At 37.2% G+C, this 16,024-nt stretch overlaps 1 protein-coding gene across 6 annotated transcripts in view; it reads right to left on the bottom strand.

Annotated features, from left to right (window-relative positions):
- ATF6 (activating transcription factor 6) overlaps positions 1-16,024 on the bottom strand; it is a 203,088-nt gene that overhangs the window by 178,010 nt on the left and 9,054 nt on the right. For all 6 annotated transcript variants that reach the window (XM_035279979.3, XM_035279980.3, XM_078356143.1 and 3 more), the window contains exons 2-4: positions 11,995-12,071; positions 8,517-8,604; positions 6,479-6,585 (exon numbers count right to left, since the gene is read on the bottom strand). In XM_035279979.3, the coding sequence (XP_035135870.1) occupies positions 6,479-6,585; positions 8,517-8,604; positions 11,995-12,071 (272 nt within the window). The remainder of the gene's footprint in view (positions 1-6,478; positions 6,586-8,516; positions 8,605-11,994; positions 12,072-16,024) is intronic.

The raw sequence follows: 16,024 nt of genomic DNA, 5'->3' as shown, positions 1-16,024 counted from the left end.
CATGCCGTGTCAAAACATCTCATGCACCCCACAAATACATATACCTACTATGTACCCAAAAGAATTACAAATAAAAAAGATTTTTAAATAAAACAAATAAATAAGTATTTCACTCACAACGGTAGTAACAGTTACGAAATACCTAGAAATTTTCTAAAGAATGTGCAGGATCTATATGAAGAAAACCACACAACTGAACCGAGGCATAGAAGCTCTGAGTAAACAGAGAGGTACACAAAGATTGCTGAATAGAAGGATTACGAATGATTATAAAGATAATACGGTTAGGAAAAGTGGTTCACTTCTATGGAGAAAATTAAAACAAGATCCCTACCTAATGATAGATCCCTACCTAACACCACGTATTAAAGTGAACTCTAAGAGTATTAAGAAACCTAAATGTGAATGGTAAACCATGTAGTTAACAGAAGAAAATGAAGGAGAATATCTTTGTGACCTAAAAACACACAAGGACTTCTTAACAACTTCAAAAATAAACCATAAAGGAAAAGAAAAAAAAGCGAAGCCTAAGTAATTCAAAATTAACTATTTATACCTAATAAAGACTATAAAGTTAATAGGTAACAGAAAGGGAAAAGATGTAGCAATGTCTAAATCCAACAAGAGTTTACTATTTCAAATATACGAGGAATTCCTGCAAATAAACAAGAAGACAACAACTGAGTAGAAATTCTAGGCATGTATCCTAAAGGACTTCTCATATGGGTCTGCAAGGGAACATTTTCAAAAATATTCACTGTGGTGTAGGTAAAATGGAGTGAATGTATACTTAAATGTTATACAGAGTTAGATAAAACAGATTTGATGTACACAGAGCAAAGGACAGGAAGAAACAATGTATAAAGGAAAAAGTGCAAAAAGCTGCTAAGAATCTAAAGAAATGTTGAATACAATAACCAAAGAAATAGAAAATAAAACAAAGTAAAAGCAAACAACAACAAAACACATTGTGCCATGGGGCAAAAATTAAAGCCAGACAATGCCAAGCATCAGAAGAGAAGTCACAGGGATCCTCAGGCACTGCTGCCAGCCTACAAAGTACTATGATGATCCTTGAGAGCAATACGGAAGCACCTGTCAAATTAAATACCTGCACATTCTACCACCCAGCAATTCTAGGCATATACTGGATTTTTCACATGAGTCCACAAGGAAATATTTTCTTAAATATTCATTATGGTGTAAGTAAAATGTAGTGAATACATACTTGAATGTTGTTCAGAGTTAGATTCAACAGATTTGATGTACACAGAGCAATAGGAATTGATCCTAAAAACACTGTGCTGATTTTTAAAAGTAAATAATACAAAGATATCTATTATAATATCATTTACATAAATTTAAAATACATGCATATAATTGAAATCAGATGAACTTTTTAATAAATTGCACTAGAATAATCCTTTTGATATTCATTTGGAAAAACATAAAATTGGATTTGTATCTCATATCATACACGAGGGTAATCTCAAATAGATCAGAGATCTAAATACCAAAAAGAATATCTTATGATAAATACATATTCATAGTCACTTAGAAAAAAAAAAATTCTTTCCTGAATAATTTTATCCTACACCACTAGATGAGGCAAAGCAAGACCATCACCCATGCAGAGAAGCAGCCTGGTGGAATGTCAGGGTCCAAGAAGGGTAGATGGGGCACTGATAAGGCAGGCAGCCTGGCATGAGGAGTCAGAACAGAGTGAAGATGGCATCCACATGGGAGACAGCCTGGTGTAAGATGTCAGAGACCAAAGGAGACATGTTAAAAGAATGTAAGAACTGGTTTGAAGGGATCCTCACTGGCAAATCCAGGACAATGTAAGATCAGAATAAATAATTATAGTAACAGATTATAAATCTGTTGGATAAAATAAGAAACGACAAGTCCATACTGATATTAACAAATAAGTGAACAAATAAAAAGTTCTATAAGGAATAGGATATTTTTACATAGTCTTAAAGTATCTTCCGCACAAAATATTTATGGCAAAGAGAGAAAAAGCAACTTCGCAATGGAATAGGTTGGCAGACACCATCTATTAAGTGATCAAAGTGAACATCATCAATATTAGAAAAAATCAAAATTGGGTTATCAAAAGTAAATGAGAGGGGCACAGCACTTCTGTGACATTCCTGCCACAGATATAAAACCTGAATCTGATCCTAAGGGAACGTCAGAAAAACCCAACTGAGAAATATTCTTCAATCAGCCCCTAATCCCCAAAAGTGACAAGGTGAAGAAAGTCAAGGATTAATGAAGAACTGTTTCATACTGAACAAGATTAAAAAGACAACACAACTATATGCAATGCTTGATTCTGAACTGGATCCTTTTGATAGTCTAAAGGACACCTCTGGGACATCCGGCACAATATAAATGAGAGCTGAAGGTTAGCTTATAGTAACATATCAATGTTTATTTTCTAATTTTGTGCTTGTATTATGGGTATCTAAAAAAATATCTGTACTTGTAGGAAGTAGACCCTAAAGTATTGGAGTGATAGGGCATTGGACTAGCAACTTACTCTCAAGTGCATAAGGGAAAAACAAGTTATTTGGAATGTACTCACAACACTTTTGTGAATTTGAGATTGTTCCAAACAAAAAAATTAGCATAAACAAAAAATAAGAATAAAAATATGAGGGCCAGGCGCGGTGGCTCACGCCTATAATCCCAGCACTTTGGGAGGCCTAGGAGGGTGGATCACGAGGTCAAGAGATCGAGACCATCCTGGTCAACATGGTGAAACCCCGTCTCTACTAAAAATACAAAAATTAGCTGGGCATGGTGGCGCGCGCCTGTAGTCGCAGCTACTCGGGAGGCTGAGGCAGGAGAATTGCTTGAACCCAGGAGGCGGAGGTTGCGGTGAGCCGAGATCGCGCCATTGCACTCCAGCCTGGGTAACAAGTGTGAAACTCCGTCTAAAAAAAAAAAAAAAAAGAATAAAAATATGAATGAATTCTAACCTCTGAGTGGTAAAAACCTTCCTTTGAGTGATGAAAAAAGAGGCAATGAAAGAAAAGATCAATAATTTGGCTATAGAAAACTGTATACCTGGGGAAAATCAACACCAGAAATAAAGAGACAAAAGAAAAATTGGGGGAAAAATATTTTCAGCTTATTCCACAAATAAGGACTAATAACCCCAATATATAATAAAGCACCTAAAATATTAAAGAGAAGACCAATATAATTCAATTAAAAAATGAACAAAAATTTGAACTGACAGTTCATTTTTAAAAAAAGAAATGCAAATAGGCCTTAAGCATATAAAATATATGAACAGATATTTAACCATACTTATAATAAAAGAAATATAAAATAAAATCTATTGTGGCGTGATGATGGGAAAACAGGAGCCCTAACATACTGCTGATGAGAATGTAAAATTTTATAACCCCTGTTGAGAGAAATTTGGCAATATCTAGCAAAATTCAAGTGTATTTACCCTGGTGTCAGCAATCCCACCTCTTGGAATATATCCCAAAAATATTCTGGCAGAAATATGAAGTGACTTATGTACTAGGTTATTTACTACAGCTTATTTGAGTCTGGAAAAGACTTATGCACCGGTTATCTGAGTCTAGAAAAGACTAAAAATACCACAAATACTTATCAATAAGGAAATCACTGAATTAAGCATGACATGGCCATACAATGAAATATTATGTAGCATCATGGGAAAATTATATACTCTGAAATTAGAGTTATCCTGCTAAGCTAAAAAAGCAAGGTACAGAACAGGGTATATACTATGCTGCCTTTTGTGTAAAAAAGGATGGAAATGACAAGGATAGAAACCAGGTTTTTCTGAATATATCTTATATAATTTTGACTTCAAAAATAAATTATTGATTTTAAAAAAATTAAATCATTGGAGAAATTGTGGGACCTCAGAGAGCTACAAATAGTAGCAATCAGAGAAAAGCTTTGTAAAGGAAGTAATTTTTGAACTGGGACTTGAAAGATGAGTTTTCCAAGATAAGAAAAAAATGGGGCTACTCTAGGCAGACGAAAGAGGATGTGCAAAAACCTAGAACTGTAAGAGCAGCGATCTCACTGCTGTTGTTCACTGCCGGCATCTGGAACAGGGCCTGGCGCAGTGGCTGAATGAGTGGAGTGCATAGGAGCTCTCAGGCAGGAACTCTCACAGGGCTCAAGCTAAGGGGAATGCTCAATCAAGGTGGGGATAGCAAGAAAGGAGACTGGAAAGGTAAATGGGCGACATATCATGGAGGGCCTAGTACTCTTGAGAATTTAAATGTCATCCTTGTAGGGGCTGGGAAGTTATTAAAAGGTTTTAAGAAAACGACTGATACGGTCAAGCTTGTGATACTGAAATATTTCTCTTTGAAGATTCCTCTGCTAAGAAAGGTTTGAGTAGTTGGCAGGCTAACAGACCAGTCAAAATCCTATTGACTTAATTCAGGTGAGATGGTGATGGCCTGGCAGGGGCAGAAAAGATAAATCCTTGAATTAATATGTGCATAAAACCACCAGGATTTAGTAACTAAATGTAGAGCCTGCAGGAACAAAGATATCACAACTTATAGCACATATAATATACTAAAATATGATTTGATTTTTTTATTTTTATACTTTCCCTTTCCCCATTCTAAAAAGTACCTAAATCAGATACTTCCTTTTCCTGACCTGAGGGCTTTTGTCTGGACACAGAGCAGAAGCATTTTTAAAGAGCTACCGTACTTCTATAAAAACATCAGCCCTTGAGAAATCATCACACTGTCTTCCATAATGGTTGAACTAATTTACACTCCCACCAACAGTGTAAAAGTGTTCCCATTTCTCCACATCCTCTCTAGCATCTGTTGTCTCCAGATTTTTTAATGATCACCATTCTAACTGGTGTGAGATGGTATCTCAATGTGGTTTTGATTTGTATCTCTCTAATGACAAATGATGAGCACTTTTTCATATGTTTTTTGGCCGCATATATGTCTTCTTTTGAAAAGTGTCTGTTCATATACTTTGCCTACTTTGGAATGGGGTTGTTTTTTTCTTGTAAATCTGCTTTAGTTCTTTGTAGATTCTGGATATTACCCCTTGTCAGATGAGTAGATTGCAAAAATTTTTTCCCATTCTGTTGGCTGCCGGTTCACTCTAATGATTTTTGCTGTGCAGAAACTCTTAAGTTTAATTAGATCCCATTTGTCTATTTTGGCTTTTGTTGCCAATGCTTTTGGTGTTTTAGTCATGAAGTCTTTGCCCATGCCTATGTCCTGAATGGTGTTGCCTAGGTTTTCTTCTAGGGTTTTTATGGTGTTAGTTCTTATGTTTAAATTTTCAGTCCATCTGGAGTTAATTTTTGTATAAGGTGTAAAGAAGGGGTCCAGTTTCAGTTTCCTGCATATGGCTAACCAGTTTTCCCAACACCATTTATTAAACAGGAGATCCTTTCCCCATTGCTTGTTTTTGTCAAGTTTGTCAAAGATCAGATAGTTGTAGATGTGTGACATTACTTCTGAGGTCTCTGTTCTGTTCCATTGGTTTATATCTGTTTTGGTACCAGTATCATGCTGTTTTGATTACTGTAGCCTTTTAGTATAGTTTCAAGTCAGGTAGTGTGATGCCTCTAGCTTTGTTCTTTTTTGCTTAGGATTGTCTTGGTTATGCTGGCTCTCTTTTGGTTCCATCTGAAATTTAAAGTGGTTTTTTCCAGTTCTGTGAAGAAGGTCAAGAGTAGCTTAATAGGGACAGCATTGAATCTACAAATTATTTTGGGCAGTATGGCCATTTTCACAGTATTGATTCTTCCTAACCAGGAGCATAGACTGTTTTTCCACCTGTTTGTGTCCTCTCTTATTTCGGTGAGGGGAGGGACAGCGGGAGGGTGGGGAGGATGGAAATGGATAATACCGGGAGAAATGCATGATGTAGGTGGGGAAAGGGTGGGGGGGATGGAGACAGCAAACCACCATGGCATGTATGTACCTATGCAACAATCCTGCAGGATGCAAGATGTGCACATGTACCCCAGAGCCCAAAGTAAAAAAAAAAAAAAAATAGCCCCTTCTAAAGGTAGCAGTAGGCATTCCCGAACTAAGGCAATCATTCTAGATTCTGTGGCTAAAGAGATATAAAGACTGACCATATTACATTCTTCTATGTCCATATATAAAGAATGTATATTCTAACAGGAAGGAGAAAGAAAGGCAGGGAGAAGACAGTAAGCCAGTAAACAAAACAATACTGGATACTGTTTAAATGCAATGAAACAATGAAATTATGGAGGCGTCAACAGAAGGGAAAGAGGGCAAAACCAAAGGCACTAATAACTGTCTAGCTCCCACAGGCTCTTTCTTAAGTCTCAGTTCCCTCATTAAATGAGAATAAAACTCATGGTAGTATTCAACAAATGTTAACTGCCTCCCCCATATATATATTTTCCAGATAGCATTATAACCAAAATCATTGTAAAAGACTGGCTACTCACAGGAACATGCTGAGTTGAAGAATAAGAGTCCACTGACTGAGGAGACGAGACTGAATAACTTGAGGAGGCTGGAGAAAGTGGCTGAGGTTCTGCCTTAATATCTTTAACTGGAAAACATGGAGGAAAGTTTTACCCACTGGACAATAAAAACTTAGAGTAAAATGAACAAGAAAGGAGGTAAAATCTTTTAAAATTCAATCAGATATGGAAGCTAAGGTCACCGAAATGTATCAAGTGAAAATGCAAGATGCAGTATCTAGTATGCTTCCACTTGTGTAACAAATTACATATGTAGGGGGAGGCTGTGCGTGTGTACACTTGCATCTGCACTAATTCTCTGGAAGGGTAAACAGAAGAAACTGGTAACAGCAGTTGTCTCTGGAAAGCAGAACTTGTTGGCTGAGGAATAAAAGCAGGAGACATTTTTCTACTGTACAGATTTTTGTACCTTTTGAATATTATACCACATGCAAAATATTATAGATTCCCAAAAATTTAATTTAAAAAAAGTAAAAAACAGGAAATAATTATTCTGGAAAGCATTTTTCACAATACAATTAAAACTCATAAGAAATGTTTGTATCTTTTAAACTATTAATTTATCCTCTAAAAATGTACTGAGCAACTATGGCCCAGGCAGTGTCTCTTGGTGTCAAAGATAGAACAAGGTAGGGATGGCAGACTGTGTTTTCCAGAATTAGCCATACAATATCTACCATCCATCATGTTCTTCCCTCATGATCTTCTATAATGTGATCTTGCAACTTCCCCACCAAGAAGTAGAGTCCATTTCCCCACCCCATGAATTTCGGTGGGCTTGACTCCTTCAATCAAGAGAGGATAGAAGTAATGCTATGTGAATTCTGAGGCTGGCAATGCAGCCTCTGCTTTGTGTGCTGGAACACTCACACTTGGAGCCTTTGAAGTCTGACTACCCTGAGACCACCATGACTTGCGAACACCACGCCACATAGAGAGGCCCTATGCAGGCACTCCAGTTCACAGTCCTAGTCTTCAAGTCATTCCACCCCAGGTGCTACACATATGAGTGAAGAAACCTCAAGACGATTCCGGCCCCCAAATGTCAAGCTACTACAATCTTCAAATCTCCCCAGTTGTGGCTGGACATCATGGAGCAGAGACAAGTCATCTTTGGAGCACCCAGTCAAAATTTGTGACCCATAGATTCTAGCAGTTTAATAAAATGGCTGTTGTTTTAAGCAACTAAGACTTAAGAGTAGTTTGTCAAACAATAAAACCACAACACTGACCTTGTGTATCCCACATTCTATGAAGGCAGACAGGCATGAAGCGATATAATACATAAAATAAAGAGGAATAGGTAGTGCAGGGGTAGGAAGGAATTCAGATAGGATAATGTGCTGCTTATTTATTCACTGTCTCTCAGCACCAAGCCCACTTTCTATAATATGTGATACAAATATTTCCCAGCTGGCATTCTTTTAAGTCCTGTCAATAGGAGATACTAGAAAGATGCTAGAAGTGACGAGATGGGATAGTCTTCATTCAACCATCAGCTGGAACCCAACATTGGCAATTTGCTCCAGGTTTCAGCTTCTTTTAGTATACTCAACCCTGACCTCATCAGGCCCCCTTAATGATAGTATCAGCCAGGTGCTTCCCCTTCTCAGAAGTACATGTGTTAAATGCATGGGAACTCCTCTACCAAGTTCGTAGGTTCTGGTAACCCTCTTCCCTTGGATTCCCTGAGCCCTGTCTGCTTCTCAGGTTAATCTTATATAGAGACATTATTCAAAATTCAAAATCAACATTTCCATTTCTGATATGAACTATTTATTCATTCATTACACTACTGAAACATAACTATGAAATTCCTCATATCCATTTTTGACAAGAAATTTGTTTACACAATTGCCATACCAGAAGTAGAATGCACAACACGAGGAATCTTTTAAGCTACCAATATAGCCCAATAACCCGCCTAATTTTTAGTAGGACCAAACTGCAAAATAAAATTGATCTGTTTAAAGCTTTTACTAGTGAAACACATAATTACCTGTACAGATTTGGTTGTGAATGTCCCAAATGTCTGACTCCCAAGGCATCAAATCAAAATCAAAATCAAGATGATCAAAATTGTTTTCCTGTAGGTTTCAAATCACCAAAAGAAAATTAAAAGAATAAAACATATACATCTTAAAATCAAGCTATTAGACACAATTTGGCACAAATAATATAACTGCTATTAGCCAACCTAGTAAAATGAATATTCTAAGCCAGTCTTGTATGAGAATACATCTTGGATAGCCTAGAGATTCAGTTACCTGAAGCACAGCAATAATAACTAGGCAAGAGGCAAGGGATTGAGTATTTAAAAGATTCAGTTGGCTTCACTCTTTTCTATGAGAACAGACCTTTACAGGAGTCAAAAATGTGTCTTTTATCATAAGAGAAGTCCAGCAAAATACATTTTCCCATTGCCATTAAGAAAAACAAGACAAAGCAAATGCTATTCACAATATAATCTCTATATAAAATAGAGAGAATACAGACATATCCAAAAGACAGGCAAGAATCACAAAGAGGGTAGTTACCACTGAGTAATTTTCCTTTTTTTCTACTGTTCTATACATCCTAAATTTCTGAAACTTTTATGAATTAAAAAAAAAAACACTTGTTAATCCTGTAATATACTTTTTAATCCTATAAAATAAAACTAAGTTTTTTAAAACAGGGGTCAGCAAACTTCTTAAAGGCTCCATTAAGTGCTTTTCATTTAGATGGTTTTTCTAACTGAAATATAAGCATATTCTGGGTCATCCAGACGACCACCTTATACTAGATACATAAATGAAGAAGTGTCACGTAATTTCAGAGCCCTCATGTAAATCTGAGATCAAGTTAGTACCAAACAGTACTATTTTAAATGAAGTGTCTGGAGTCACAGAGACAAAAAGAGAAGTAAATTTAATATATAAATAATGCAATAAAGGCAATAAATATTAACTTAATGTCACAGATGATAAAATAGCAACAACAGGGTTGCTTAAGCCCAGGGGTTCAAGATCAGCCTGAGAAACATGGCAAAATCCATCTTTACCAAAAAAAAAAAAATACAAACACTAGCTGGGCATAGTGGTATGCACCTGTGGTCTCAGCTCCCCTGGAGGCTGGAGTAGGAGGATTGCTTGAGTCCCAGAGATGGAGGCTGCAGTGAGCCGAGATCATGCCACTGCACTCCAGCCTGGGAGACAGAGCCAGACCCTGACTCAAAAAAAAAGGAAACAATAAAGAAAATATATCTCAGGCAAAAAAAAAAAGTAAAAATGTATCTAATAACTGGTAAGGACCATTTGTTAATAATTTCTAGAAGAGTGTTATCATTTCAAAATGACTATTATATAGTTAATTTTTATTGAGACTACAACAGAAACAAAGAAGGGAAACTGTTTTCTTATAGTGCCCATAACTGAGTAAATATTAGTACAGGGTACATAAAGAGAATATGTGGAAGTGTACATGAAAAAAAAAATATTTAAATCATAAAAGAACCATTTCTTTATAAAAATCAAAAAGAAAAAAGAAAGAAAAAAAGTAGCTTTGTAACTCATACTGATGAAAAAGAAAAAATTAACTTAAAAAATAAATAAATAAATAAAAAGGAAAAAATCAATCTCCTTCACTTTTTTTTCTTATTTGGATCTACACATCAAAAAATTAAGCAGCCTTGGCCAGGCGTGGTGGCTCACACCTGTAATCTCAGCTCTTTGGGAGGCCAAGGTGGGTGGATCACTTGAGCTCAGGAGTTCGAGACCAGCCTGGCCAATGTAGTGAAACCCCATCTCTACTAAAAATACAAAAATTAGCCAGGCGTGGTAGCACACACCTGCAATCCCAGCTACTCAGGAGGGTGAGACATGAGAATCCCTTGAACCTAGGAGGCAGGAGGTTGCAGTGAGCCAAGATCACACCACTGCACTCCAGCCTGGGCAATAGAGTGAGACTCTGTCTTTAAAAAAAAAAAAAAAATTAAGCTGCCTTGTACTTTTAGCAACCAAAAAATCCGTAAACTTTCTTAATCTGTGTAAAGTTACCAATGCTACATGCCTGAGTGCCAGCAATACTTTTAAATAAGGGCATGATCTGCTTCAAGAAACTTCTGACTCAATCTTCAGCCAAGTCAAATACCTTCTAGAGCATAAAGATTTTTATCTCGTCAGAAATTTAATGGGCCCAATTTATGAAAAATGAAACATACTTATATATACTAGCTCTTCAATGACTTAGCATGGGAAATTCTACTACCATTTGGAAGAAGGATGACATGAGGGCTCTCAGAGATTCAATCCCTTCGTGTTATACTAGAAAAAATAAGGAAGTGAAACACTGAGTGCTTTGCATAAAATAATAGAATATTATTTTATTCTAATAAATAATAGAATGTTAAGTCATAAAAGCAGGAATAGATTTCCCTTAATCTTTCCAATTGCACACAGTTTCTTCACATAGTTTAAAAGAAACACTTTCCTTTAGGATTCTAGATGTTATGAAATACAAATATCAGTTGCTTATTTAAATAGCCAATATCAAAAGGCAATTTAATCAACAGGCCACAATCAAAAGTATCTCATGGAGTAAATGAAACCATTAAAATCCCATGTACTGATTTTCTAAAATACATCACGTGCTTCATCCTCTTCTGTTGATTTATGGTAAAACAACTGCTAAATCATTATTTAGAAATATCTGAAATTCACTAAGCAATCTGTACACGTTTTGTACTCTAGTTAATAAGAGCTTAAAATGATGTGATATTCAACATGACAAATTACTCTGCTCACTTGAATTACTTCTTCAATGAAACAGCACCTCATCTGTTAAAGAATAAGACAAAATCAAAGTTCTATAGGCCAAACAGCTTAATATGAACTAATCAAGAAAAGAAAATCGAAGATATTTTTGAGGACCCAGAGTGTTAAAATAGTTTTCACACAGATCTTTAACCAAAGGCAAGGATATACCTACTCTTCAGAGCTTTCTACATAAATATATAACTTTTAAAAAGGAAGTTGGTAAGTTCTGCTTGACATACCAACTTAGTCAAGCAGAACTTATCAACTTCCTATTTAAAAGCAAATAATCTGTAAAAACCAAGAAGTAGGCAGGTTAGCGACTTTTCCAAAGTCACCCACCAATTCCCTTATGTAGCAAAGTATCTGTAAAAAAGAAGTAGGTTAGTGACTTTTCCAGAGTCACCCACGCAAAGTGCCGGTAAAAACCAAGTAGGCAGGTTTTTACCTAGGGCCAAAGGTGGGCCTAGAATACAAGTCTCATACCAAGACCAGTGCAATTTCTACTGTCCTACATTTGCTGACTACAAAATGGCTACTAACTTTCACACTTAATGGTAGAAGCTATTTACCATTAAGTATGTAACTTAAATTACTAGACTAAACCTGTTGGCCTGAAACTTTCTTGCAATAAATAGGGTTAAAGACTAAGTATCACATTATTCAACCTTAGTAAATACTTACATAAGTCTCATTTGCTGCGTCCAATTGCAGCTCATCAGTGTCTGTGAAATAACCGAGTTCAGCAAATAGGGCAGAATCTTTGGACAAAAAAATAGAGATTAACTGTCAATTCAATTATTTGACAAAGCAACAAGCACTGTACCCCATGTCACCTCTATTAAGGTTTCTTATTAGACATTACTATGATTAATAAACTCCAGAAATGTAAATGACAAGCAATTCAAAACTCATTTCCAATTTATGTGTTGTTTTCTGCATAATTTTTATCTTGTGAGCTGAATTCTTACACCAGGGATCAAAAAAGATTTTATGTCATATGTCATGTAAGACTAATTGGTAATAGCTTTATGGAACATTACTAACAAGAATGCTGATGCTGTATTTGGGTTCAGCATGAAAAGTTAATGTGGTTCATAAGTAATAATAATAGAGTGGACTAAGGAAAGTATACATGTACTGCATATTTGTCATCCACACCTTAAGTTAAGGGTATAACCAATTTTCTATCTAGACAATAAAGGATTTACTCATCTAAACCATCAAATTCATTTCAGCAAATCTAACTATATTCCAATTTCCTAATGAGGTTTCATTATAAACCAAGAAATATGTGGATACAGAAAACATTCTTCAATACACTATACTGAAAACTTTCTGTAGAGAAAGGTCAAGGTGTTGACCAAGGCCCAAGAAGGCTGCTTGCCACAGAATCCATGAAGTTCCTATTTTCTGTGACACTTTCAAAACTTCAGGCACTTTGAAGAGTTTTTCAAAACTAGGTCTTCCTTTGTACTCCTTATCTATTATACTCCACTGAAACTGCTCTGATGATTTCCTCATTGCGCAAGTGTAGGAAGTACACTGCCAGTCTATTATTAACTTGACCAATTACAGTAACATTTCACCACCCTAAAACAAAACAGTATTTAGCAAAAAATTTTATATGTAGTAATAACCAAAGGTTACTCACATGACTCTCAGAAAAGACTACTCAGCTGCACAGCCAACAAACATGTAAGCAGAGGACTGTGGCTTATATATAAGCTGAAACTCCTTGAAAAAGTTCTGTTTGGGCTTTCTCATTTCTTTCCTCTCATTCGTTCTTGAACCTGTTCCAATTAAGCTCCCCCCTCCACATACACACAATTATTAATGTCTCCAGTGACTTCCATATTGCTAAATTCAACAGCAAATTCACATTCCTCATCTTACTTGACTTGCCAACAGCATTAACATAGTTGATCTTTTCATTTTAACTGGAGCATTTTCTTCACTTGAATTTCAGAATACCACTTACTTGGTTTTCCTCTCACCTCACTGGTTGACCCAACCTTGCTGGTTCTTCCTCATCTCCCTAACATGAAATTGTCCCTGGGCTCGGCATAAACGTTTCTATCTATCTTACTCTCTGTAATCTCAGCTGAGCTCATGGCTTTAAATAAAATCTATATGTCAAGGATTTCTAAATATACATCTCCAACCCACACTTCAAGATGCACATACACTGAGTACTGACATCTCCTCTTAGATGTTAAAAGGCACCTCAAACCTAACATATCCAAAATTAGTTACTCATCAACCCCACCAAACTTCCTACTGCTTTGTCCTCAACCCAGTTAATGAGAAATGAATTTTACCAGTTGCTCAGGCCAAAAACCTTGGGATCATTATTACTCCATTCTTTTTTTTTTTTTTTTTTTGAGACAGAGTTTCACTCTTGTTACCCAGGCTGGAGTGCAATGGCTCAATCTCGGCTCACCACAACCTCCGCCTCCTGGGTTCAGGCAATTCTCCTGCCTCAGCCTCCTGAGTAGCTGGGATTACAGGCACGTGCCACCATGCCCAGCTAATTTTTTGTATTTTTAGTAGAGACGGGGTTTCACCATGTTGACCAGGATGGTCTCGAACTCTTGACCTTGTGATCCACCCGCCTCGGCCTCCCAAAGTGCTGGGAATACAGGCTTGAGCCACCACGCCCGGCCTACTCCATTCTTTACTTCTCTTCTTCACTCTCCATATTCAATCTACCAACAAATCCTGTCAGCTCTGTCCTTAAAATATACATCTGTAATATGGCTTCCTACCTTTCCTCCCATTCTTCCTTCCCTTCCCAGCCTTCCTTTTCTTCCCTACCAGTCCCGTCACAGAGATGTCAGCTTCTGAGGAAGCAGAGCAACAAGGGTGATGGGGTTTTGTGCACAGTCATCTCCAGCAATGTGCCTCATATCCAAGGAAATAGGATGGTGTAGGAGAGACTATTACCCAGCAAAGGTGGCAGCATGCCCCAGCCCAGTGGGAGGCGGAACGGAGTGGCAAATGGAAAAGGCAGCCTGAGGGGACAGAAGACTGGTCATACGGAACAAATATGTTAGTTGATTGAACAAATGGTTGAATATATCTAAAATAATTAGAATGTTCTGGTTTCTCTTCAGAACAAATAAATCTTTTGCCTTTTACTAAAATAAATGGAGTCAGATTTCTCACAGTCTGAGAAAGAATTTAAGAACATGGAAAGAGTCAGGAGACTAAAAGAATCCTAAGATGTTGGATTGGAACTGAAAGCATTAGTAAATAAACTCATTTAAAGTATATATACATACAGATAGCTGTAGAAATACTATGTACACATATATCAGATGTTTGTATACACACACACACACACACATATACATGTATATATTTCCTAGTTATGTCTGCTAAGTAGTCCTAGAAGCAATGATGTCCCAGTAGCAATGAAAATACTGGGTGCCCAGATCTTGGATACTGAGTACCATCTTCCACCAAATGGAAGTTCACTAAGGGGTTCCTTGGAGAAATGACCGATTCCAGGGCTGCAGCAGGAAAAGTGCAAAATAAGCCTGGAAAATCTTGCTGTGTCAGAAATTCTTAGCAAATGATAGGAACATGTCAAAAAGAACAAAGGCCCCAATACGAATGAACTCCCAGTGGTCAAATCTGGGAGAATCGGAGCATCAGAATAAAATGAGAGTAGCAGTTAACCAACCATCAAATAAAAAAGGAGTCAACAGCTTATCACGAAAGGAAGGAAAAGAAGGAAAGAAGGAAAGAAGGAAGGAAGGAAGGGAGGGAGGGAGGGAGGAAGGGAGGGAGGGAGGGAGGAAGGAAGGAAGGAAGGAAGGAAGCAAGCAAGCTAGCTAGCTGCTTATAGTGCAAGGTCAATTAACAAATATAGACAGAATGATAATGAGAGTTAGATAGTTACCATTTGGCAACCATTAGAGTGGTAACTGATATAGACTGGGGTTATCAGTGAGTCTAGGGCTCCTGGTTAGAGGTTTAATAAGAAAAGGATATTGGGCCGGGCGCGGTGGCTCAAGCCTGTAATCCCAGCACTTTGGGAGGCCGAGGCGGGTGGATCACAAGGTCAAGAGATTGAGACCATCCTGGTCAACATGGTGAAACCCCGTCTCTACTAAAAATACAAAAAAAAAATTAGCTGGGCACGGGGGTGCGTGCCTGTAATCCCAGCTACTCGGGAGGCTGAGGCAGGAGAATTGCCTGAACCCAGGAGGCGGAGGTTGCGGTGAGCCGAGATCGCGCCATTGCACTCCAGCCTGGGTAACAAGAGCGAAACTCCGTCTCAAAAAAAAAAAAAAAAAAAAAAAAAAAAAAGAAAAGGATATTGGTGTTATGTCAGATTATCTCCCCCAAAATAGTAATAAAATATAAAAGGGGAAGCAGTGGCTTTACAGTGGTGAAACCTGGGAAGATACCGACTTGACCAAGTGATCATGTGAATGTATAATAGGATGACATGACGGCACAGGAACATCATATTTATACTATAACGTATGCTCTCATTTTATTGTGATGCTCAAACTTTCCAGATTTGACCACTGGGAGTTCATTCATATGAACATTCAATATCAATGTTCATTTGCTGAGAATTTCTGGCACAAGATTTTCAAGGCTAATTTTGCACTTTCCCTGCACTTCTCCAGCCATGAATTGGTCATTTCTCCTAGGAACCTCTTAGTGGTTTAGGATCATCTTGTAGAATAAAAGACTT

This window comes from Callithrix jacchus, chromosome 18 (assembly GCF_049354715.1).
Source record: "Callithrix jacchus isolate 240 chromosome 18, calJac240_pri, whole genome shotgun sequence".
Classification (NCBI taxonomy): Eukaryota; Metazoa; Chordata; class Mammalia; order Primates; family Cebidae; genus Callithrix; species Callithrix jacchus.
The sequence above is the reverse complement of the archived record's forward strand: the minus strand, read 5'-3'. Positions and strand labels throughout refer to the sequence as shown.